The following is a 27,080-nucleotide window of genomic DNA, read 5'->3' on the forward strand; positions in this document are numbered from 1 at the left end:
CTGGTGAGAAGCTATAAGTAGTGAATATCCAGGCAGGTGAGGATTCATTCCAATTAAAATTTCCTGGGAGTTTAAAATAATCACAATGCTAGCCTTTCCAAATACAAACTGGTACATGGGAGCACATGAATAATGCTACCACTATATGAAGCCTGGTTAGAACATATCTGGACTATCGTGAACGGACGTGCATATTTACAGTTTGAAAAAGACGTATTAGCTTTGAAGTGACAGTGATTTAGCAGAATGATTCCTGAGTTCCAAGGGTTAAATGACAAATTATTATGAAATCGAGGATTGGGGATTTAAAGATAGTACAGATATTTGTAGAGGAGATAGAAGGAAATTTACCTGGTTTTGAAAATCTAGAATTAGGGAACATTGTGAAAATATTAGAACAAACTCTGAAGTTAGGATGCAGTGAGTAGTAGAAATTTAGCCTTTTCTTCTACAGATCACAATTATTCATTAGGAGATTTTGATAGCCGGGGTCATTTAGAGATATGAAAGGTTAGGAGTAAATATGAATGGTGGAACAAGCTTTGAGATTGTATAAAGCCTCTGCTCCCCATCTCTGTATATTAAACACAACCTGCATGAATCCATAGCCTCTCACCTCATCAATCTTAGGTAGAACAATGACGGTCATGGTGCCAGTGTGAATGCGTTGCATCCGTGATGATAGGCCTACTTCAGGAATCCTCTGAACTCTGTGGGTCCCACCTTCATGTTTTAAGAACCGATAAACATTCTCCCCTGAAACACACGCTGAAGCATGGTGCAATCCTCCTAAAAAAAAACAGTAAAACACAGGAGGATATACACTACTCTGCATTATTTTAAAGCTAAGACTATTGTTGATTGGCACATGGGAAGAAAATATGATTGCTATTACATATAGTGCCTATAAAAAGTATTCACTCTCCTTGGAAGTTTTCACATTTTATTATTCTACAACACTGAATCACAGTGGATTTAATTTGTTTTTTTGACACTGATCAACAGAAAAAGACACATTTGTGTCAAAGTGAAAACAGATCTCTACAAAGTGATTTAAATTAATTACAAATATAAAACACAAATAATTCATTGCATAAGTATTCACCCTCTTCAAGTCAGTACTTAGTAGATACACCTTTGGCAGCAATTACAGCTTGAGACTGTGTGGATAGGTCTCTATCAGCTTTGCACATCTGGACACTGCAATTTTTCCCTATTCTTCTTTACAAAACTGCTCAAGCTCTGTCAGATTACATGGGGATCGTGAGAATAGCCCTTTTCAAGTCCAGGCACAAATTCTATTGTATTTCTGACTTGGCTACTCCAGGACATGAACTTAGCTGTTTTTAAGCCATTCCTGTATAGCTTTGGCTTTATGCTTGGGGTCATTGTCTTGCTGGACAACAAATCTTCCCTGAAGTTGCAGTTCTCCTGTAGACTTCATCAGGTTTTCCTCCAGGATTTCCCTGTATTTTGCTGCATTCATTTCACCCTCTGCCTTCACTAGGGCTTGCTGCTGTGAAGCATCCCCACAGCATAATGCAACCACCTAGATGGTACCCAGCAAAGTAAACTTAGCTTCTCATAGGTAAGTCTGCATCCGACAATCGAGATAGTGAGAACTCAGGGCCAACATGTTCCCATTAGGAAAAAAGTCATAGACAACAAGACCAAGGAACTCTGGATGACAAGGATATTAAGGGCTGGATAAAGAGGAAAAGGAAATCATGGATGGGGTGTTGCTGCCTAGGAGGAAGAAGCTATTGGTCCATTATAGGATCAGGGGTGGAGTGTGTCAGTAGTTTAAATTCCTTGGCATTAACATATTAGAGGGTCTGTCCTGGAAGGTGCTTGGTAGTTTGCGTATATTTGGCACGTCACCAAAAACACTGACAAACTTCTATAAATGCACAATGCAGAACATCGAACTGGTTACATCACAGCTTAGAATGGAAACACCAAAACCCAGGAACTGAAAAATCTACAGAAAATGGTGGATACAACAGAGTCTACCATAGGCAAAGTCCTCTTCCCACTGAATACATTAACATGGAGCACTACCACAAAAAAACAGCATCAATCATCAAAGACTCCCACCATCCAGACCACACTCTCTTTTCACTACTACCATCAGGCAAGAGGTACAAAAGCCTTTTCTCCCACCACATCACAGGTTCAAGAGTAGTTATTACACTATAACCAACAGGCTCTTGAACCAGAGTGGATAACTTCATTGACCACAGCTCTGAAACTAATTCTATAGCCTGCAAACTCCTTTACAATTTGTCTCAGTATTAACTTGCATAGCTTGCCTTCCTTTGCACATTGGTTGTCTGTTTTTGTTCATACATGATTTTCGTACAGTCTATTGAATTTCTGTATTTTTTTCTATAAAGGCTTGCAAAAAAATCAATCTAGATAGTATATGGCAACTTCATGTACTTTGAACTTTACCTATCTTTACAGACGGCAATCTCTTGGTTAGGACATTAAGGATCTATTTCGGGTGGTGGGGGGGTGCAGAGATCTCAGACAAGAAATTTGGAGGTGAGCAGAACATTGGCAGATGGAATTTAATCCTGATATGCGCAAGGTGATGTACGCCATTGAGAAACAAAATATCTTGAAAAGTGCCAGTTATTAGAGTATCAGAGCAGCCTGTAGCCTGTTTGTCTGGCAGTTGACAGGATGTCTGTGAGTTGCTATCTAAAAAGAGAAACTTTTACAGATTTCTTGGAAGCAACAGCATTTATTCTCTGGTGGTGATGTTTCCACGCACAGTGGTGTTTAGGGGCACGTTTATGGAGGTTACAGTGGTGATCAGTCCAGCTGTTATCTTTAGATGTTGGAAATCCAGAGTAACACACACAAATTGCCACTGTCATCATCAAAAAAGAACCACTGTCATCTTCCCTCACCCACTAATAAGATTAAATCACAGGACATAATCTTACCATAGTCAGCAGTCGTGTAGTTCAGTACTTCAAAATTCCAGTTCCTGTATTCTGCATAATTTTTGTACATATCAAATATTTCCCTTGTAAACTGCTGGCAAATATCACCTTGAAAGTACAAGAAAATCCAATGAAACAAAGTCTGAGTGCAACCGAAAACTTTCCCTTTCTGATTTCCTTATCTTTCTGATTTCACAAATATACAAAGCTGTCAAACATTTTACACGAGGTGTGATAAGAACAGGCAGTTTACCACTGTAGTAGAGGTCATTATTGCCAAGCCTACTCAGCTGGGCAGAAAACAGATGTAAGAAAATGGGTGACCTCTGCTAACTAACCTCAGGGTTAGTGAAAGGTAACTCTGCAGTGGAGATGCTACTCTATGTGAAAGATATACTCTAAGAGTCAATAAGAAATTATAAGAGCAAGAACCAAATTACAAGCCTACTGATTTGTAGAATTCAACATTAACTCAATGGTAATCAAATGCACAGGTCAAAGGTCAAACAGCACTCAACAGTATTTACAGGTGATTCTGCTCCAGAGAATAATTAAAACCTTCAGTAGAGCAAACAGCAGGGTAAGTTTAAGACTTTGAGAGAAAGAACTAAGACAAGAAATACAAATATATATTCTATGGGAAGATACAAAGGTTGGACATGAATTTAGAGGTCTACAGATTCATTGATTCTATAAATGTAGATGAATAGAAGGCAGGAATAAGATGTGGCCAAGAAGGGAACTTGCAAATGCTAGTAATCCCATGCTTCGTGGCACAATGTTATGCTGGCATGGACATGATGAATTAAATAGCTCCCTATAGTTTTGTGATGACTATATGACTCTATAACAATTATAAAGCTTCAGGATCACATTTACTTTTTTTAAGAGCAAATACAATTTTCATAAAGCCATTATGACATTTGAAAGTTCATCCTCTAATTATTTCAGCAACACAACTACTACACAATTGTAACTTCTACACAAATTTGTTGTGGAGTCATAGAGCCATAGAAAAAGGTCTTTTGGTACACCATATCAAACAGTGATCATTGAGTACTGATACACATTAATCCCATTTCACCAACGCTGAGTCTATAGCTTTCTATATCTCGGTGATTAAATTGTCCTTCCAGATACTTTTTAAAACGTTGAGAGAGCACCCATCTCTATCACCTGCTCAGGTAGTACGTTTCAGATTGCAATCACTCTCAGGGTGAAAAGAAATTCCCTCAGGTCACCTATTAATACCCTCTAGTTGTAGGCATTTTCATTATGGTAGAATGTTCCCCACTATCCACCCCAACTATGTTTCTCATTATTTTGTATACTGCTGTAAGGCGCCCCTCAGTCTCCATTGCTCCAAGGGAAACAATCCCAACCTATAACCAAACCAAATGTTTCATCCCAGGAAACATCCTGGAGAATCTCCCCTGCACTCTTGTCTAGTGCAAGTGCATCCTTTGATAGTGTGGTGACCAGAACTGCACACAGTATGCCAGTTGTAGCTGAGCCAAGTTTGATAGTATGACCTCTATTCAATCCACTCTATTCAATGCAGTTCATAGTAAGGCTCAGTATCAAGTATGCCTTCACTGCCTTTTCTATCCATGCTGCTGTCTTCAGGGATCCATGGTCCTTGTTACCTCAATAAACTCTTGGGTGTTACTATTCTTGGTATTTGCCCTACCCATATTAGACCCCCATCCTCTCCTTTGCAAAATCCATCACCTTGCACATTGTAGGATTAAATTCCATCTGTCATTGTTGCATCCAGTTGATCAGCCCAGCAATATTGTCCTGTAGCCCTCTACTATCTTCCCTTCTGCCAACAAAACCATCAATTTTTATGTCATCTGCAAACATATTAATCATATCCAAATCGTTAATCTTAGCATAGTTATGTTGGCAGACTGTCTTTACCAGGTCATCCAGTTTTTATAGCTATTTGTAGTGATGGGGATGGAACACTGGGTGGTATAGCACATATTAGACATACAAGACCGATATAGCAGGGACTAGATATTCAAAGAAACAACCGTGACAAGGATATACAAGTTGGACAGTACAATAGGCACTGAATAAAAACCAGATCAGAACAGCTTTGGAGAAATTATATGTTTCCAAGCAGACAGCAGAGGACTAACAACTAAGAATCAGCTTGATGACGCAGGAGACCAGGATTCAAAGGTGAAATGGTATGGCAGACAGCAGGATGTAGACAGGTGGGTAGTTTTACAAGTGCTGGTCATCCTATAATACAATGTTATGTGGGATTCCATTTAGGCGGAACACTGATCATTGAGTGTTTGCAGCCTTTTTATTGTAGTCCTGGTCCATCCTATCCTTAACACACACTATGTTCCAGCAGCCAGTGACATCTCAGATAGTAGAGTGTCCTGCTCAAATCTCTCTTGATATCACCAGCTGTATCCTGTCTCCCAGTATGAATGCTGTTAACACAACTCAGCCTCAACTATACCACAATATTCAGCTCCTGATAAAGACAAAACCCAGCAGTTCAAGCAAAAAATATGGTGATTCTGGAGACACAGAAGACTGCAGATGCTGGAATCTGGAGCAAACAGCAATCAGCCGTAGGAACCTAGCCGCCTTTGTGAGGGAAAAGGAGCTGTCACAATGCAGGGTTATGCCTCAAAGCTGACAATTCTTTTCCTCCCTCAGATGTTGCTTGACCCACTAGGTTCCTCTAGCAGGTTGTTTATTGCTCTATACAGTGATTCTGACTTGTCTAAATTCTCACCTCCTGTTGTTCTTCCAGCCGTCACCTCAAGAATCACATTATTTTTGTCGTGTTCATCCCTCTGTACCAGAGTCTGAAGGAGCTGAAATTTAGAAAGAAAAGAATTAAAAGTAAAACTTGAAAATATTTCTGACATGCAGTTTGTTTACAAACGATATAATCTTTAGCTATCATACTCTTGTTCTGTTTCTACCACATTTCTTTGTTGGCCTTCAACCAAAAGATTGTACAGCAACATGTTCACAATTAGATAGCAACAAGTATAAGAAAAAAGAATGATGTCCAAACATGTGGTTTAAGATGGTGCTACTGAAGATGAGCAACAACTTACTGGTGGTTTCCAAAGCAAGAAATACAATTAAATACTTTATTAATAAACACGAGGCAAAGGCAGTGAGTGTGACCTTCGTGGCGAGGAGGGGCAGGGGACGCGAGCCGATAATCGACTCCATTTCACTGAGTAAAGCTTCCATTGCTCACCAGTTAAAGTGACAAGGGAGACTGAAATATTGAGGCCAATAAGGTGGCGAGTGCTGCTGCTGGCCTTTTGATCGTTGGTGGGATCGCCTAGCTGCCAAAGGGGGGAGACTGTGTGGCCTGGAGATAGTTACTGAGATTTTCTGCATTTTGGACATGAATATGGACTATGAACTTTTTTTTCATCCTTACAGTTTTTTTAAATACTGCATTTTTCGCCTGATCTTTCTTGTTTTTTTTTTGTGCGGGGGAGAGGGATTGGGGGGGGGGGGAGGTGATCGATGTGCCTGTTCTGTTTTCATTTGTTTTTTGTGCAAGTGAGGGGGGATTCGGGGATTGATGATCATGTTGTCAGTCTTTTCTTTCTTGGTTTCATGTCTATCTGGAGAAGAAAAATTTCAGTTATATACTTCAAAAATAAATGAATCTTTGAACTTTTTCTGTAAAAAGTTATGGTAAACGATCACTGCAAACAATGAAGAGGCAAGTGAAGGCGAGGCTGACTCAAGGGTCGAGGTGTGCAGGTGCAATGCAAACTCGGAGTGAAATTGAGGCAATGGTCAAAAGAAATGGTCAAAGTGGGGTCGGAGTCAGGGCGTAAGAAGCAAAGTAAAGTCGAAGCAGAGGAGTTTCGGAGCCCATACATCTAAACTGAGTGTGAGGTCTGATCAACCTACATGCCAGATCAATTTGGAAAGGTTGGGTACAGGTTGAAATGTGGCAGCAGTGTCTAGAGTAAGAATTGACCCAATGTTTGGATGATTTAAGCATGGACGGATGAATTGAAAAGGCAGGATATTGGGTCTGGAGGTGAGGGTCAGGCCAGTTCTGCTCGGTGCTCTACGCCGTTTGCTCTACTCTTCGCTGCACTAAGGCTGAGGCTCTGGGCCTGCTACAGGCTTTGTGCCTATGGACCCACTTTCATTCTGAATGCTGTCGCTTGCTTTTATTGTTTGAATGATGTTTGCTTTTTCTCTCTCTCTCTCTGCACATTGGGTGTTTGTTGGTCTTTTTTTTAAATGGGATCCTTTGGGTTTCTTGTTTTGTGACTGCCTGTAAGGAGACAAATTCAAGGTTGTATAATGTATACATACTTTGATAATAAATGTACTTTGAACTTTGACGGTTTGAATCTTACCAAAACAGTTACCTGGCATCCATAGAAGAGAGCTGACCCTTTTTAACTTCTGCCACAGTCATTTAGACTATCCTACCCAAGACATTTTCAGAATGTATGCAGAAAAATGTAACTATTAATATATTATGAGCTGACTGTACCATTTACTAAGAATTCCCAAGCCAGGCATTTACCTTTCCTTGCAACACTTCAATGCTTTTGATGAGTTGCTGACGTTCTTCAAGGAGCAATGGTATCAGCTCTTGGTCAGTATTGGCTTTCATACCTGAAAAAGTAATGATTATAAAATTTAAACAAATAAATGTTGACAAATAATTCTGAAATTAGATTTCATCGTGGTCCAAACACTGCATTTTATCTTCATTAAGTTCCTCATAACTGGGGCATCAGCAGAAAAATGCACAGTAACTTGAGCACCCAGTGGTCAGTATCAAGCTCTGCCGAGCAATAATTTCATTCCTCTCACTTTACACTTTCCATTTCCATTCTGTCCATTTATTCCTTATTGTACAGCATATTTTATTAAAAAAACCTTAACAGCTTTTCTTGTTTTTGCGCAGGAATTTTACAACACAGAAATATTTAATTTTTATGTGCTAGTGAAATTTCCTCCCATCTTCATCTCACAATTGGCATATTCTTAGACACAACCATGCTACTCAGCTTAACCACTTATATAGGTGGGAACACAAGGCGGGAGAACAGGATTGAGAGAGATAATAAATCAGCCATGATGGAATGACAGAACAGACTGAAGGAATTGAAAGGCCTAATTCTGCTCCTATGTCTTATGGTCTTATCTGCAGTCTTGTTGCACAGATCAGAGGTTTCTTCTAAATATTATACTTATTAAATATTGCCTCTCATATTGGACTGTCCCGTATAGAAAACATTTTCTCTCTCCATCCTGTCAAATCCCTAACGCTGGAAATGATTCAGCAATGAAATGCATTTGCAGAGTCTTTAATTCAATCAGATCTTCATTGTGTAGATAATAATCCAGAACATTTTCAAATGATAATAGGCGAAGGGGTACAATAGTGCTGTGGAAGCAGGGAGTCTGTTGAATGACTTAGAGTGGTAGATGAAATACAGCATAAGGCAGTGTATGGTCATGCACTTCAGTAGAAGGAATAATTGTAGATTATTTTCTAAATGGAGAGAGAATTCAGAAATCAGAGGTGCAAAGGAACTTGCGAGTCCGGCTGAAGGGTCTCAGCCCGAAACATTGACCGTACTCTTTTCCACTGATGCTGCCTGGCCTGCTGAGTTCCTCCAGCACTTTGTGTGTGTTGCTTGGATTTCTTGCAACTGCATATTTTCCCTAGTTTGGGAGTTCTGTTGCTGGATTCCGTAAAGATTAAATTGCAGGTTGAGTTGGTAGAAAAGAAGGCAATTGCAGTTTAGAAGTTTTAGAACAGTATGAGCCCTTTGGCCCACAATGAACGTTAGCATTCATTTCGAGAGGATAAGAATATAAAATCCCGATGTAATGCTGAGAACTTATAAGACATTGGTCAGACCACATATGGACTATTGTGAGCAATCGTGGGCCCTGTATCCAAGGAAGAACACACTGCCATTGGAGAAGGTCCAGAGGAGGTTTACAAGAATCAGAGGAAAGGACTAATGCATGAGTGGCCTATACTCACTGGAGTTTGGAAGGATGAGGGGGTATCTCATTGAAACCTACGGAAGATTGGAACCTGGGGACAAGCTGAAAAACTGGCCGGGACAGAGGACTCTGTTGAGCTGTTGTAGGTGGCCTATACCCCAGTAGGGATGATGGGTTTAAGTAAGTGGATAGAGTGGATGTGGAGAAGATGTTTCCAGTAGTGGGAATCTAGGATCTGAGGACACAGCTTCAGAATAAAAGGATATCCTTCCTGTAGAGTAGAGATAAGGAGGAATTTCTTTAGCCAAAGGGTAATGAATCTGTGGAATTCATTGCCGAGATTGCTGTGGAGGCCAAGTCATTCAGTATAATTACAGTGGAGGTTCGAAACTTCTTGATTAGTAAGTGTGTCAAAGGTTACAGGGAGAAAGCAGGAAAATGGGGTTGAGAGGAATAATAAGTCGGCCATGATCAAATGGTGGAGCAAACTTGAAGGCTTGAATAGCCTAATTCTGCTTCTATGTCTTATGACCATAATAATTCAAATTTATAAGCTCTACAAAGATATTTACGTATCATACTGCACTACATATAGTCATCCCTCGGTATCCGCGGGAGATTGGTTCCAGGACACACCGCGGATACCAAAATCCGCAATGCTCTAGTCCCTTATATAAAATGGCGTAGTATTTGTATATAACCTACACACATCCTCCCGTATACTTTAAGTCATTGCTAGATTACTTATAATACCTAATACAATGTAAATGCTATGTGAAATAGTTGTTATACTGTATTGTTTAGGGAACTAATGACAAGAACAGAGGTCTGTACAGAAGCAACCGTCGTAGCTCTTCTGGGAACACTGACGCTGCCTTGCCATCAGCCAATGCCGATTCTCCCGTGAACTTTAAGTTCAAGGCTGTAGCGCTTTACATAGCCAGCCAGCCATCCCTTACTAGACTTAAACTCCTTCCTCTCGCTCACAACACAAGCAGTGAACTAACGAGACGTGAGATGAACAATGCTCAAACAATGAGTGCTGGACAGAGACTGAGGATCTGTGAAATGGCGAGAGGCTACAGCAGGGTATGCCTACACATCACTTCATTCGCGCGGCTTCAGCGTAGTGCTCGGCGTGCGGCAAATTCAAGTTTTACTTTTTGGAACTCTCTGGATTTTTTTTTGTATATTTTCCATCTGTGGTTGGTTGAATCTGCGGATGCGGAACCTGCAGATACGGAGGGCTGACTGTATTTTAAATAAAAGCTTTGCAGGAAGTTATAGATCGCCAGACTAGTGGACCATTAAAGAGGTAAATGGAATTTAATCCATTGAAGCAATACACGAGCAAATACACAATACCTGGGTAAGGACAGATCTGGAGGAATAAGGTCCGTATCCATAGGTCCTTAAAGGAAGCAGGACAGATCAATCATATGGTTAACAGGTGCAGGGCATAATGTAATTTATTAGCTGAGCAGGAATATTATGCTAGACTAGTAGTTAGACCACAAATTGCTTTAGAACAGGACACGATTTTGTATAGTAAATGACATGGTAAATTGAAATGGCAGAAGATGCACTAAAGCATGCAATTACTCTCATACTCTACTTACTCTCATACATTAATTCCAACTCCAGTAAATCTTTTTCTGATGAATGAATCCCTTCCAAGAGAGGTATAAGTGGAGCGAGCTCAGCATGACGAGCACTTAAAAGTTTTCTTTCTTCATTTTGTGGCTGTATGCTATTTGCTCCATCGTTAATTTCTTTGTATTCTTCTTTCAGGGCCCCGATGTATTTCCTTACAACTTCTAGTTGTAGTAATTCACTAAAATGATGACAGTGCCTTGCCGACTGCTGCCTGTACATAACATTTGGTCCATTTTTATAAGACAGCCAAAATCTAGATGTGGTCATAACTGACCTCAGCTTCTCAAATTCTCTGTACGTCCTTCTGAAATGATTCTGCTTCCAGATTAAGTTGATGATCCAAATGCATGAGTGCTTGATCATTTGAGCAGCCTTTCAAATTCATAACAGATGTGAATGTAATTATCTGTAAGAGTTACAAGAGTCAACACATTAAGTGGGACTAAATACAAATGATATTTATTGAAAATGCAAATTATTTCCACTTTAAAAAGGTGCAGAGGAATGGTCTAAGAATGAGGAACTTGCAAATCTGCTCACCTTGCACAAATAAGGGTTATGGGAGAATTAATTGGATTGTTCAAAGTGAAGATGGGACTTGAAAGAGTAGATAGGAAGAAACACAAAGCACTGGAGGAACTCAGCAGGTCAGGCAGCGTCAGTGGTGGGAAATGGACAGCCGATGATGTCCACATGACAGGTCTTAACCTAAAACATTGACTTTCTATTTCCCTCCATAGTGGCTGCTTGACTTGCTGAATTCCTCCAGTGCTTTGTGTGTTGCATCTAGTCTTTTGTGCCTCTAAGTAAGGAGAAACACTGTTCCTTTGACAGAGTGGTGGCAGATTTATGGCATGGGAATGAAAAAAATTCCTTTTGAAGAAATGAACTGTTATAATTTGCAATAAATTCTTAAAAAATGAAGTGGAAGTTGATTCAAAGTAATTTATAAATTAGTGCCTCAATTCTAATATCTAAAAATCTATTAATTTTCAGTGCCTGAGCCTGACTGGTGCATTCCAACAATTCACTACCCTATGCATGACATACTTTCTTCTTACGCTATCCTCAATGACGAGCACATTACTTTGAAATAGTGACTTTAAATCTAGACATTATAGTCAGAAGAATCATCATCTATAACACAAGAAAGCACTCGCAGTAGACCACCAGATCCTTAAAAACTTGGCCCAATCAATTAAAAATGATCATGGCTGATCTACGATGGCCTCAACTCTTCTTCTGTACCAGTTCCCCATGACCTTCAATTTCTCAATCTTTCAAAGATTTATTTTTCTCCAGCTTAAATATATCTCTAGCACGCTCAGGGTAGAAATTCACTCCTCTCTGAAAGAAGAAATCTCTACTTATGTCAGTTTCCCAGTAAAATAAGGTGACTACACACCAGGTGGCTCTGACATCCACTATCATGAAGTGTTCGAGAGGCTGGTCATGGCATGCATGAACTCCAGTGTCCCAGACCACTGCAGCTTGCCTCCTGCAAAAACAGGTCTTTGGCAAATACCATTGCTCTGGTCCTAGACTCGTGCCTGGACCAGACAGTAAAAACACCACTATTGTTTATTAATTTCAAAACAATTATTTATCTAGATACAGCACAGTAATTGGTTATTCCAGCCCAATGACACCCATGTGACAAATCAACTTACTAACCTGCCCATCTTTGAAATACTGGAAAAAAGCAGAGGAAACCCATGCCTTCATGGGGAGACCATACAGTACAGTACAAACTCCTCACAGAGAGGTGGAACTGAACCCCGGTCACTGATGCTTTAATAGCATTACGCCAATTGCAACACTACCATGTCACCCTCTATAATTCCAAGAAAACTCATCATCAAACTCCCAAGACCTGGGACAAGTCAAGGATCCCTCTGCAACCAGATCCTTGACTTCCTGACCAACAGACTACAATCAAGTAAGGACAGGCAGCAACACCCCTGCCACCTCCATTTACACCTTTACAAGTTCCACCCGTAGTGGGCCATAGTCAGAGTACAGGAAGGAGATAGAAAGCTAAGTAACATGGCGTCATGACAAAAACCTTTCACTCAATGTCAGCAAAATAAGAGAGCTGGTCATTGACTTCAGGAAGGGGTCCAGTGTACATGCTCCTGTTTACATCAATGTTGCTGAGGTTGAGAGTATTGACAACTTCAAGTTTCTAGGAGTGAACATCACTAATACTCTTCCCTGGTCCACTCATTTTGATGCCACAGCCAGGAACACTCAATGATGCATCTAGTTCCTTAGAAGGCCAAAGAGGTTTAGTATGTCTCAGTCAACTCTTACCAATTTTTATTGATGCACCACAGAAAGTTACTTGGATGCATCATGGCTTGGTATGGCAACTACTTTGCCTGAGGACACAGCTCAGTACATCACAGAAACCAGCCTCCCCTGCTTGGACTCTGTTTATACTTCTTGTTGCCTCAGTGAAATTGTCATCATAAGTAAATACACCTCCCACCCCAGACATTCTTTCTTCTCCCCTCTCCCATAAAGCAGAATATACAAAAGCCTGAAAGAACACACACCCATGTCAAGGACAGTTCTACCTCACCACTATAAGACTACTGAATAGTTCCCAATACTCTGAATTTCACTTCACAATCTACCTCACTATGACCTTGCCTACCCGCACTGCATTTTCTCTGTATCAATTATACTTTATTTTGCATTGATATTGCTTTACCTTGTACTACCTCAAGCACCTTGTAATGAGTCATACTGTAGGAACAGTATGCTAATCACTTGCTTTACCTGCTGAGGTACCTCAGTTCCAATTCCGAATCCAGTTTGTATCCTTGTTTGTGACTCTCCCACTGGTGAAAACAACCAAACTCCCTTAGGAACTTATATGTTTGAATAAGATTGCCCCTCATTCATTTAAACCCAAGGAATTTCGACCAAAACTTGATAGGACAGCCTCTCTTATAGATATAAAGCAATACGGCACGGATACAGGCCCTTCGGCCAAACCAGTCAATGCCAATCACGGTAACCATCCCACTATTCCCATCGCCTGCGTTCTCTCTCAGCGAGTAGATTCAGGCAACAGCTATGGAGTGAATGAGCTTCTGTCGTGCAATAGAGCATGCATGCATGCATGCAAGCCGAATTTCTGCCAGTTTAACTCTGAGGCCACCACTAGCATCCGCCGTTTCCCTCCCTGAGTTGGAAGCTCTGGACCTGCCAGTCAACTCACCTCCACGGCCTGATGCAATGCGCATGCGTGAGGCAGCCTGCCGCGCGGTGCCCTCTGGGAAACACTGGGTGCCGGAGGAGCTCGGCGGTCAGGTAGCGTTCATGGAGAGGAGTACAATACACGGTCGACATTTCGGGCCGAGGCCCTTCATCAGGGGGAAAGGGAGGGAGATGAAGCCAGATTAAGAAAATGGGGAAGGGGGAAGGGCTGCATACCTCGCTGCTGGTCGCCCAGCAACGGTGGCCTCGCCTGGGGATGCTGCGCAGGCGCAATGCTGCCGCCCTACAGCCCTGGAGGAGTTGGGCGGGGGTCGGGCTATTCTCCCTCGCCGCTGCCGGTGCCTCATCTGTTAGCTTCGTGTCGAGAGAGACGGAGCTAAAGAGAACAAGTAAGCCTGCCATGTTTAAGATAGCCTTGTATGTCTTCGGATCTTCGTCCCTGTCATGACTTTGAGGGCCAAGGCTAAGATTTGAGGTAGAGCCGCACATAAGATGTTGGAGGAACTCAGTGGGTCAGGCAACATCTATGGAGGGAAATAGATGGTCGACCCTTCACTCCACAGATGCTGCCGACCTGCTGAATTTCTCCAGCATTTCGCGTATTGCTCCAGGTATCAGAATAATATCAGCCTTTGATAGGTCCCACATAGGAGGTTAGTGTGCAAAATTAGAGCACATGGTATTGGGGGTAGGGTACTGACATGGATAGAAAATTGGTTGCCAGACAGGAAACAAAGGGTAGAGATTAATGGGTTCTTTTCAGAATGGCAGGCAGTGACTAGCTGGGTACCACAAGGCTCGGTGCTGGGACCACAGCTACTTACAATATACATTAATGATTTAGCTGAAGGCATTAAAAGTAACATTAGCAAATTTGCAGATGACACAAAGCTGGGTGGCAGTGTGAAATGTGAGGAGGATGTTATGAGAATGCAGGGTGACTTGGACGGGTTGGGTGAGTGGGCAGATGCATGGCAGATGCAGTTTAATGTGGATAAATGTCAGGTTATCCACTTTGGTGGCAAGAACAGGAATGCACATTACTATCTGAATGGTGTCAAGTTAGGAAAAGGGGAAGTACAACGAGATCTAGGTGTCCTTGTTCATCAGTCACTAAAAGTAAGCATGCAGGTATAGCAGGCAGTGAAGAAAGCTAATGGCATGCTGGCCTTCATAACAAGGGGAATTGAGTATAGGAGCAAAAGAGTATAGTTCTGCAGTTGTACAGTGCCCTGGTGAGACCACACCTGGAGTATTGTGTACAGTTTTGGTCTCCAAATTTGAGGAAGGACTTTCTAGCTATTGAAGGAGTGCAGCATAGGTTCACGAGGTTAATTCCTGGGATGGCGGGACTGTCATATGTTGAAAGATTGGAGTGACTGGGCTTGTATATACTAGAATTTAGAAGGCTGAGAGGGGATCTTATTGAAATATATAAGATTATTAAGGGATTGGACACGCTAGAGGCAGGAAACATGTTCCTGATGTTGGGGGAGTCCAGAACAAGAGGCCACAGATTAAGAATAAGGGGTGGACAATTTAGAACGGAGTTGAGGAAAAACTTCTTCACACAGAGGGTTGTGGATCTGTGGAATGCTCTGCCTCGGAAGGCAGTGGAGGCCAATTCTCTGGATTCTTTCAAAAAAGAGTTACATAGAGCTCTTAAAGATAGCGGAGTGAAGGGATATGGGGAGAAGGCAGGAAAAGGGTACCGATTGTGGATGATCAGCCATGATCACAGTGAATGGTGGTGCTGGCTCGAAGGACTGAATGGCCTACTCCTGCACCTATTGTCTATTATCAGACAGTCCCTTTCGGACAAGAATGGGGAGAGACGTAGATCTTTTTGATGAGGCTAATATGCTGGACCATTGCCACAGGAGGGGCAACTGGCATTTAAAGGGATGGGTTGGTAATATAGAAGGTGTTATACCATCAAAGACAGAGCACAATAATGGGTTTCGTATGAGCAGTAGTGTTTAGAATGCACCAAAACTCGCAGGGCTGGAAAAAAAAGAGTGTGAGTTGTTCTAGTTTAAGGTTTTATCAGCAGATGCCAGGAAAGGTTTGTTGATTCATAGATTACTGGAGAGCAACGTTTCCTCTAATTTGTAATGACCAGTGTGCGCAAAAATCTTGTGCTGAATTTTATATAGAGAGGTATTCATTTTAAGAGCTAGCAAAACACTAAGGACTTCAATCTCCTCTGTGTTTGATCAATTTTGCTCTCATTCATTTGCACTCTCACAAATCCTACATAGCAGGCCTGTAATGAGTAATGAAGGATTTTCTCGCCAGGAGCTTTTGCACACTGTCCATATGTGATTTACTTGTTAAATGATGCTTTAAAAAGTCAAGTTTATAAATATCACTCCTTCTTCCGACTTGCAGATTCTCCAGTAAATTTTGCATTGCTGCAATACACAGAGGTAACACCATTTCTGAATTGTACGTAAATATTTCTCGTAGCTGCACGTTCCTGACCTCATGAGCTTTTAGCATAGCAGTTTCTACTGTTTCATTAAGCCATTCCACTTTAAGCGAACTAGTGTTTCTTTTGCACTTCATGCCCTTTGCTTCTTTGGAATTTGACATAGTGAATCAATAATTTCTTCAATTAGAAACAGTATAAGCTAGTTCTAAAATCTGCAAATAAATCATTGCATACTCCATGATGTCATCCGCATCAGACATTGGAAAAGAAAATGTGATTGTGTACGATTGCGAAATATACCTAACATGCCAGTGAGGTAGAGGATGACAACCTTTTGTGTGCAGTTTAAATTCCTTTGTGTACTAGTAGCAAAAGATGTGTATGCGCACGCCTTAGAGGGAACATTGTTGGAGAGGTCAAGGCATCAGAAGTCCAGTTCAGGGTGATTAGTCTATCAAAACCATCAGCAGTCTGGTGTACTCAAAGGTGGAATTCAAGCAAGGAATGGAGTCTGTGGCAGGGATGCAATGGCATATTTAATCATGAAATTACCAGTTAGTGACTGCATGATCTGTCTTGACAGTTGTTGGAATAGTTGGTGGAGCTTTGGAGTTGGGTGACATCATGTCTGCAGATTCTATCACGTTTACAGATGCAGCTCTGATAAAGTGGGGCAAAGCAGGAATAAAACCAGGTCCACCTGGCTTTGACATTGGCACCAAACTCCAATGCGGCAAAGTCGTTCACCGCCCAGCTGACTTTGTGAGGTCATCCTGATGAACGTGGGAAGATTGGTACATTTCACTATCAGGACAACAAGGGCAGCAGACATTTGGGAGCATTATGACCTGTGGATTCCTTCTATGTCACACACCATACTGATGTAGAAATATTTCAGTAATCCTTCATTGATGGGTCTAAAACATGTATAAGATTAACATGTGTTTTGCTCCTAATATGGAAGGTAACTCAGGAAAATGTGGCAGACTGGAAAGCAGCATAAGCTATTCAATTGCTTCATTCACATCTTTTACTTGCATCTATTGGTTGGGGGTGTTGTGGATAGAGTGGGGGGCTGTCAGAGGTTACAACAGGACATTAATAGGATGCAAAACTGGGCTGAGAAGTGGCAGATGGAGTTCAACCCAGATAAGTGTGAGGTGGTTCATTTTGGTAGGTCAAATATGATGGCAGGATATAGTATTAATGGTAAGATTCTTAGCAGTGTGGAAGATCAGAGGGATCTTGGGGTCCAAGTCCATAGGACACTCAAAGCTGCTATGCAGGTTGATTCTGTGGTTAAGAAGGCAAAAGGTGCATTGGCCTTCATCAATCATGGGGTTGAGATTAAGAGCCGAGAGGTAATGTTGCAGCTATATAGGAACCTGGTCAGATCCCACTTGGAGTACTGTGCTCAATTCTAGTCACCTCACTACAGGAAGGACGTGGAACCCATAGAAAGGGTGCAGAGGAGATTTAGGAGGATGTTGCCTGGATTGGGGAGCATGCCTTATGAGAATAGGTTGAGTGAACTCAGCCTTTTCTCCTTGTAGCGACGGAGGATGAGAGGTGATCTGATAGAGGTGTACAAGATAATGGGAGGCATCGTGTGGATAGTCAGAGGCTTTTCCCCAGGGCTGAAATGGCTAGCACAAGAGGGCACAGTTTTAAGGTGCCTGGAAGTAGGTACAGAGGAGATGTCAGGGGTAAGTTTTTTACGGAGAGTGGTGAGTGCGTGGAATGGGCTGCCAGTGACAGTGGTGGAGGCGGAAACGATAGGGTCTTTTAAGAGGTTCCTGGATGGCTACATGGAGCTTAGAAAAATAGAGGGCTATGGGTAAAGCCTAGGTAGTTCTAAGGTAGGGACATGTTCGGCACAGCTTTGTGAGCTGAAGAGCCTGTATTGTGCTGTATGTTTTCTATGTTCTATTCATTAGAACAGAACTACTAGTTATTAATGTAATCACAGGATATTCTGCAGATGCTGAATATCTAAAGTAACACACACAGAATGCTGGAGGAACACAAGCAGGTCAGGCAGCAAGTATGGAAAGGAATAAAGAGTTGATGTTTTGGGCTGATACCCTTGCCCCTTGGGTTGGCTGGAACAGTCAGTTGCAAGATAGGTAGATAGGTTGCAAGTTCCATAACCTGAGTTTGGCAAAATCAAAGTGCTTTATGGCTGAGAAAATGGGAGGGTGGTTACAGAAAGAAACCTGTGGTGGGATTTGTGGGAGATAGTCTGCATTTGGGGGGGAAATAAACAGAAAAGAGCCTTTCACATATTGGTGCTTTAAAGTTTTAACTCTGATAGATGAATCTTTGTACTTTTGCTTGTAACAGTTAACACACAAAATTCTGACTGATCAGTTATTTTCCAGATTTATCAACTAAAATATTAATCTGAGTAGTAGGGATGAAAATGAGTTAGCTGCAGTCAGTTAAATATTTGGATCTCTCAAGGAGTACATAAACTTCTTAACAATGTAGGGTAAGATACACAATTGAAATGATCGATCATCATGGAATTGAAGGGAGAGTAGAGGAAGCGGGCATCAATTATAAAGCAGATGATGGAAGTTACTAAGAGAACGTAATCAGAAGTATTTGTGGGGAAGCATCCATGTTGTTCCAGGCTGTGAGGAAAATATGGTTGGAACCTTTTAACAGCAAGATCTCATTCCTCCTCTCTTTACTGGATTTTTGAGTTTGGAGGTCTAGATATCAATTATGGAACTTGACTCCCTCGTAACTTTTCTGTTGTAGTTTGCAGCTATGTGTACTATTACCCAGTAGGTGTCACTGTATATCATCCAATGGTGTGGAGCCACAGAGATGAAGATAATATTCAAATAATTGGGCAAAGTTTTGCTATAATCATGGAGTACTACAGCACAGAAAGAGGCCCTTTTGCCATTCTAGTCTATACTGACCCTATCTTCTGCCTAGTCCATCCAGCTGCAGCCAAACCATATGCCTCCAAACCCTCCCATTCAAAGGTTTATTTTATTGTCAAAGAACAAAAGCCAACAGATCGCCCATCCAGAAAATGGAAGCTAGAACATCAAAAACCCCAATCCCCACTCCTGAGTAGTGCAGATGCAAAGACTCCATTTAAGATCTCCCCCATCTCTTTTGGCTGCACGCTTAGATTACCATTCTGATCTTCCAGTAGACCAAGTTTTTAAAATCCAACAAAGGGCAACTAAAAAAGCATTAAAAAGGGAAAAGATGAAATATGAGGGCAAACTAGCCAATAATATAAGGCAGGATACAATTTTTTTAGTTATATAAAGAGAAAAAGGGAGCTGTGGGTAGAATTTGGACCATTGGAAAACGATGCCTGTGAAGCAGTAATGGGGGACAAAGAAATGGCGGGTGAATTTATTAAGTACTTTGCATCAGTCTTCACTGTGGAAGACACCAGCAGTGGCCAGAGGTCCGTAAGTATCAGGGAGCAGGAATGAGTGCAATTGTTATTGCAAAGAAAAAATTGCTAGGCAAACTCAAAGGTCTTAAGGTGAATAAGTCACTGAGACAGATGGACTACATCCCAGAATTATGAAAGAGGTTGCTGAAGAGATAGCAGATGCATTGGTTATAATCTTACAAGAATCACTTGATTCTAGCATGGTTCTGGAGGACTAGAAAATTGCAAATGTCACTCCACTCTTTTAGAAGGGAAGAAGGCAAAAGAAAGGAAATTATAGGCCAGTTAATGGTTGGGAAAGTGTTGGAGTCCAGTATTAAGGATGAGGTTTCAACGTACTTGGAGACTAATGATAAAATAAGTCAAAGTCAGCATGGTTTCTGTAAAGGGAAATCTTGATAAACCTGTTAGAGTTCTTCAAGGAAGTAACCAGCAGGGTGGACAAAGGAGAGGCAGTGGACGTCATTTACTTGGATTTTCAGAAGGCAGTTGATAAGGTGCCACACATGAGGCTACTTAACAAGATAAAATCCCATGTCATTACAGGAAAGATTCAGCCATGGATAGAGAAATGGCTGACAGGCAGGAGGTAACGAGTGGAAATAAAGGGAGCCATTTTTGGTTGGCTGCCAGTGACTAATGGTGTTCCTTGGGGGTCAGTATTGGGACTGCTACTTTACACATTGTTTGTCAATGATTTGGATAATGAAATTGATGGCTTTGTGGCAAAGTTTGCAGATTATATGAAGTTAGGTGGAGGAGCAGGTTGTGCTGAGGAAGCAATGTGATTGCAGAAGGATTTAGACTGTTGGAAGAATGGGCACAAATGTGGCAGATGGAATATAGTATTGGGAAATATATGATAATACATTTTGGTAAAACTAACAAAAGTGCAAGACTGTTATCTAAATGGGGAGAAAATTTAAACATCAGAGCTGTATAGGGACTTGGGAGACCTCGTGCAAGACTCCCAGAAGGTTAATTCACAGGTTGAGTCTGTGATAAAGAAGGCAAATGCAATGTTGGCATTCATTTCCAGGGGAATAGAAAATAAAAACAACTAGATAATGATGAGGCTTTATAAGACACTGGTCAGGCTGCACTTGGAGTATTGAAAACCGTTTTGGGCCCCATATCTCAGAAAGGATATGTTGCCATTGGAGAGAGTCCAGCGGAGGTTCTGGAGAATGATTCCGAGAATGAAGGGGTTAACATATGAGATATGAGGAGCTTTTGGCAGCTTTGGACCTGTACTCAATGGAATTTAGAAGAATGCGGGGGGTTCTCATTGAAGCCTACTGAATGTTGAAAGGACTAGATAAGATGGATGTGGAGAAGATGTTTCCTGTGGTGGGAGTGTCCAGAACCAGAGGGCACAGCCTCAAAGTTGAGGGGTGACCCTTTAGAACAGAGGTAAGGAAGAATTTATTTAGCCAGGGAGTAGTGAACCTGTGGAATGCTATGGCACAGGCAGCTGTGGAGGCCAAGACCATGGGTATATTTAAAGCAAAAATTGATAGTGTCCTGATTGGTCAGGCCATCAAAGACTATGGCGTGAAGGCAGGTGCATGGGGTTGAGTGGGATCTGGAATTAGCCATGATGGATGGTGGAGCAGACTCGATGGGCTGAATGGCCTAATTCTGCTCCTTTGTCTTAATGGTTTTATGGTTCCTTGCTATCCTTTTGCTCTTCACATATCTGTCGAAACCCTTGGATTCTCCTTTACTTTGTTTGTTAGAGCAACCTCTTGCCTTCTGTTAGCCTTTCTGGTTTCTCTCTTAAGTGTTTTCTTGCATTTATCATACTCAAGTATATTATTTGTTCTACCTGCTGAGCACCTTTTTTTTCTTAAACAGGTTCTCAATATCTCTTTGAATGCAAGGTTCCCTAAACTTGTTATCTTGGTATTTTATTCTGACAGACATATACAAGCTTTGTACTCTCAAAATTTCACTTTGGAAAGCCTCCCACTTACCAATTACACCTTTGCCAGAAAGCAACCTGTCCCGATCTTTTCTGTTACCATCAAAATTGGCCTTTTCCAATTTAGAAACTCAACTTGAGGACCAGACCAATATTTTTTTCCATATGTACTTTAAAACTAATAGCATTATGATCACTAACTGTAAAGTGTTTCTTTCCACAAACTTCCGTCACCTGCCCTCTCATTCCCTAATTGGAGATCAAGTATTGCACACTCTCTTGTTGGGACTTCTATGTGCTGATTAAGGAAACTTTCCTGAACACATTTGTCAAACACTATCCCATCTACCCCTTTTACAGTATGGGAATCCCAGTCAATATGTGGAAAGTTAAAATCACCTTGCATCTTGTTAACCTTTGAGAATAAATAAATACTTGTCTTTCTCCACATGTTTAGTGACCTCATGCAAATGAATAAATGTCTTCACAAAGACCAACAAATTGGCTACAAAAGTAAGTACAGAGTAGTTTATAGTGTCATTAATATTTGCAGCATACAAATTTGTGTAGAGAAGAGATATGTGTCCATGCTAGCCAAATAAGATGTAATTTGGGTTAACTCCAACTCCTTTGCTTTCGGTCTATAGTCTTGGAGGTTACACATCCTGGAGTAATTATCTAAGGTGCTATTAAATATTACTATCTTCATCCAGCGCCCTTCTAGGCAGTGGATTCCAGTCCTGCCTCATTCTTTGAGTTCTACCAAATTTTATTTGGTGGACTTGGGAGAACTTGATTAGACTGTGATGCCATATTCATGTGTTTCCTTAACAAGATCAGGTTGGCAAACCTATGGGCTACTACAGCAACCTAACAAGCCACATGGTGAAGCTACTAGTTAATGGCAAAATGCATAAAAGCTCAATAAAGGAAATTCTTAGGATACTAAGATCTTTACTCTTTGGATGAGGTATCCGGAAGGTTTTGCAATAAGTTAATTACTCATTTTAAACTGTTTGCCGTGGCTCAAGTGTATAATTTCATGTTATATTTTGCATATCATGTTATTATCTGTTTCTGCTTTCTGGTTATGCCTTTTTATTGCTATTCTGTTTGATTTTGATTGGGGCGGACTGGCTCTGTGGCCTATAGACAACGAGTGACAGCGCTAGATTGAGTTGAAACTGAACATTCCTGAACTGTTTTCATAGAAATCTACAGCATATCGCAGGCCCTTCGGCCCACAACGTTTTGCAGACCATATATTGTAACCTACTCTAGAAACTGCCTAGAGTTATCCTACCGCACAGTCCCCTCTTTTTCTAAGCTCCTTGTACCTACTTCCAAGCACCTTAAAACTATGCCCCCTCGTGTTAGCCATTTCAGCCCTGGGAAAAAGCCTCTGGCTAGCCACACGATCAACTTGATGAATTTGTGATTTGATATTTTTTATCCTGTGTTTTTTGCTTTTTTGTGATTTGTTCTTTTTTGTGTGTGGGGGGGGGTTGATGTTTTTCTTTCTTTGAACAGGTTCCATCGTGTTTCTTTGTTTCATGGCTGTCTGAGGGAAGAGAAATCACAGAGCTGCATACTGCATACATATTTTGATAATAAATGTACTTTGAACAGAGCAGTAATATGGTGACGTGGTGTCAGAAATGCCAACGGGACAGATGTGCATGTTTGAGGTATGTGCAGATGATATAGTTGTAAAGGTTGATGTGTTCTTGATTTGTTTTCACCACTGTAATTTATATACCTCCAAGGAATAACTGCAATAAATAACCTTTCAGAGACAGAAAATGACAAATATGGTACTTTATTTCCAGTTGTCTTCAAAACATCCTCTCTCGTCTCCTCTTTCTTCAACTGTCTTCACTGAAGTTTAGAAGAGTGAAGGGAGATTTCATTGAAACCTATTGAATTTTGAAAGGCCTGGATAGAGTAGACATGGAGAGGATGTTTCCAAAAGTGGGGGAAATCTAGGACCAGAGGACGCAGTCTCAGAATAGACCAGAGATGAGGAGGAATTTCTTTAGCCAGAGGGTGGAGACTCTTCGGAATTCATTGTCACATATGGCTATAGAGGCTAAATCATCGGGTATGTTTAAAGTGGAGGTTGATAGATTCTTGATTAGAAAGGTTTTGGGGAGAAGGCAGAAGAATAGGGTTAAGGGGGTTTGATGGGCCAAATGGCCTAATTTTGCTCATATATTTTATGAACTCACCCCCAGCACTTCGACTCTAAGAATGCTTGAATATGGTTTCCAAATCTTTGTTGTATCTAATAGGGGAATACTGTGTTTGTGAACATTGAAATGTAGAACTTTCTTGGAGGACTGCAATAATTTGAGCTTTTACCTACTGATGAGTGATAGAGCTTTACAACACAGAAACAGGCCATTGGGCCCAGCTTGTTCTGGGTGACCAAGCTGCCTTACTGAACTTGTACCATTTGCTTGCATTTAGCCCATATCCCTCTAATTTTTTTCTCTCCATGTAGCTATTCGAGTACCTAATATAAAATTTTGCAATTGTACTCATCTCCACCACTTCCTCTGGAAGGGCAGTCCATATACCCTTCACCACCTGTACGAAAAAGTTGTCCTTTGGTTTCTCTTTAAACCTTTCTTCTTTCTCCTTCGAAGCTATGTCCTCTAGATTCTATACCCTCTGCACCATTCCACCTACAGTGAGCACTCCCTCAGCATTGCATACTTTGCCATACCAGAAATTTTATTTGTGTGGTATAAAAATTATTGTAACTCTATCTTAGAAGAGAAGTCAAAAGGGATACAGAGCTAATTTTCTGCAATAAAATTTTAATTTAAATTTCTACCTATAATACAGTACTTCCCATATGCAAATATGAAGAAGGGTTAAAAAAAACATATCAAGGAAACTTTGTTCTCTTTCAAATAATCCCGGGAATTTGTAATAGGATGGAAGAAGAGCTGGAAAAATATAAGGCAAAGTATGGGCAGTAAGGAGGTGGTTTGTTGCTATTATTTTGAAAGACTTTGCTTATCATGAAATATGCCCCCAGCTGTTCTGGCATTTTATTTTGGTGGCATTTATGTTGACTGATGTATCCTGAAAATTTTCAGCGAATCGGGTTGTGCTAGCAAACATGATTGACATTGAGCCACGTAGGAAAACAGAAGTTTGAAAGAGCAATTATTTCTAAAAATCTGTTTAAAAATGGAAAGTACATTTTAGACCTCAGAATCATACTGAAATGGATGGATCAATTAATGTTGAAGATACTATGGCTCAAAATGGAGGAATACAAAAGTCTTGATTTTGCAGCAAAAGGGGAATTTTGTCAAAACCTAAAGGAATTTCCCCTGCTTTATAATAGCATCTTTTAAATTTGTCAGGGATTCAACTGAAACTTTTTAGGCATCACATCCCAAACACATTGAAGTCAATGAAATATCTTTTCTTCAACAAACCACAATTTAGTGTGAGCTATTCAGGTTATGGAGCTTTATGTAATGGAATCAGAGCAGATTCATGTTAATGGGATTATTAGCAGCAAATGGTTATAACTTAAGTACAGTCGATGCCAAAGGGAGAATTATTAATAATGACCAGGCAAGTAACTTATTATGCTACATGGACACAATGCCAGAGGAACTCTGCAGGCCAGCATCTATGCAAAGAGTAAACAGTCAACGTTTTGGGCCTGGACCCTTCACCAAGATATGTTGCTTTGGATTTCCTGCATCTGCAGATTTTCTTGTGTTTCTGATTATGTTGGCTGGTGGGCTACCATTGCCCCAGGCCACAAAGGTAATTCTGTCTCCCATTGAAATAATTACATGAAATCTTTACTGTGCATTTGATGGGCAAATGGAGCTCAAGTTTAATGCCTTTTCTGCAAAAGGAAATCTCTGTTTAGCTTGTCTTTATTTGTGGAGATTTATAACATTTTTGTGTCCAAATTGTTTGCTTGTATTTGACTTTTGCATAAATTGCAGGAGGAGCACATTGCCTCCTAGACTACTGACCTGTCTGCCCCATCATGCGCCTCTTCCTGTGCCTGTGAAGGTCCATGTTGTGTTGTCAGTCGCTTCAGAATCCACACAATTGGTTTGAACCGGGTTGCTCTCTGCCCCAAGAGACACGTCTCACAAGTTTTACATTAAAAACCTTTATCAACCAGCAGTTACTCATCTAAGACAAAGCTTTACAATTCACTGTGAAGGTGTCAAAGGATATTTCAAAGGTCACAGCTGAAGCATCTTGAGACACTTTTTCCAAAAGAATGCAGTTCTAAAGTATGTAGATTTTTTAAAAAATGCATGAGATATTTTCATTGCCTCCGGTGGAAATGTTGATTTGGTGTTGCTTATCACAGGGCTCTGGGGATAAAAAAAAAGTATCATCCAGTGTAATCTCTGTGACATAAAGCTCCGTAATCTGAAATACTGCTTATAGCCACACCATTTTCAGACTGTGAAGCAATTAAGCACATTTAGATGATTCTGGTCTATAAACAAGGAAACAACAAAAAAGGAGATCCTCTGATTTTCATGAAAAAAAAGTTAGCAGGTTTACAGCGCTCTCTTCATGGCCTCAGCTTCCTAAATTATAAACAGAGAAGGTGCACAACATAGTGGAAATTAATTTATGAAGGTCATTGTCAATCTTATTAATTATAAAAAATTGCAATCAATACATAAAGGGGTTAAATCAGTAATTTACTCTGCTTTGTTGGCTCTTTGGCTGGAAGAGGCAGGACTGAGCAAATACAATACTAGAAAAGGAATGCAGTGTATTTCCAGGAGGGAAATTGCTATGATCTTTAGAATCAGGTTAATTAATACTGAAATATCATGAAATTTGTCTTGCAGCAGCAGTACAGTGCAATACATTAATTACAATATATTTAAAAATAAATAAGTAGAGCAAAAAGAGAGCAAAAATAGTGAGGTAGTGTTCATTGTCTGTTCAGAAATCTGATGGTGGAGGGAAAGATATTGATCCTAAAATGTTGAGTGTACGTCTCAGGCTCCTCTACCTCTATTTTGATGGTAGTAAAAAGAAGAGAGGTCCTTGGTGATAGGGACCTTGCAAAGTTCAAAGTAAATTTATTATCAAATTACATATGTGTCACCATATACAGCCCAGAGATTCTTTTTCTTGTGGGCATACACACTGTCTCCAAGAAACACACTGGAATCAATGAAAGACCACACCCAACAGGGCAGGCAAATTACTAATGTTCAAAAGTCAACAAACTCTGCAAATACAAAAGGAAGAAAATAATTTAAAAAACAATAAATAGTCTATAGGTTGTGGAAACAGTTCAGTGATGGGGCAAGTGAGGTTATACCCTCTCTATTCAAGAGCCTGATGGTTGAGGGCTAATAACTGCTCCTGAACCTGGTGGTGTGACTCCTGAGGCTCCTGTACCACCTTCCTGATGGCAGTAGCAAGAAGAGAGCAAGGCCT

At 40.8% G+C, this 27,080-nt stretch overlaps 1 protein-coding gene and 1 long non-coding RNA gene across 4 annotated transcripts in view; one reads left to right on the forward strand and one right to left on the reverse strand.

Moving 5' to 3' along the window:
* The window catches only part of mtrf1 (mitochondrial translational release factor 1), a 40,634-nt gene extending 26,612 nt beyond the window's left edge, over positions 1-14,022 (reverse strand). Inside the window, exons 1-6 of one of the 3 annotated variants that reach the window (XM_072260865.1) lie at positions 13,834-14,022; positions 10,568-11,010; positions 7,507-7,598; positions 5,719-5,800; positions 2,955-3,062; positions 617-789 (exon numbers count right to left, since the gene is read on the reverse strand). In XM_072260865.1, the coding sequence (XP_072116966.1) occupies positions 617-789; positions 2,955-3,062; positions 5,719-5,800; positions 7,507-7,598; positions 10,568-10,967 (855 nt within the window). In that variant the 5' untranslated portion in view covers positions 10,968-11,010; positions 13,834-14,022. Of the gene's footprint in view, positions 1-616; positions 790-2,954; positions 3,063-5,718; positions 5,801-7,506; positions 7,599-10,313; positions 10,323-10,567; positions 11,011-13,833 lie in introns of those variants that run through there. The other 2 variants (XM_072260864.1, XM_072260866.1) reach the window with 2 other exon arrangements.
* Positions 14,023-14,068: 46 nt separating this feature from the next.
* LOC140199204 (uncharacterized) lies at positions 14,069-23,380 on the forward strand. Its single transcript, XR_011886372.1, has 3 exons — positions 14,069-14,221; positions 22,078-22,133; positions 23,151-23,380. It is a non-coding gene; the product is annotated as an uncharacterized lncRNA (long non-coding RNA).
* Positions 23,381-27,080: the final 3,700 nt, after the last annotated feature.

The sequence above is a fragment of the Mobula birostris genome, chromosome 6 (assembly GCF_030028105.1).
Source record: "Mobula birostris isolate sMobBir1 chromosome 6, sMobBir1.hap1, whole genome shotgun sequence".
Lineage (NCBI taxonomy): Eukaryota > Metazoa > Chordata > Chondrichthyes > Myliobatiformes > Myliobatidae > Mobula > Mobula birostris.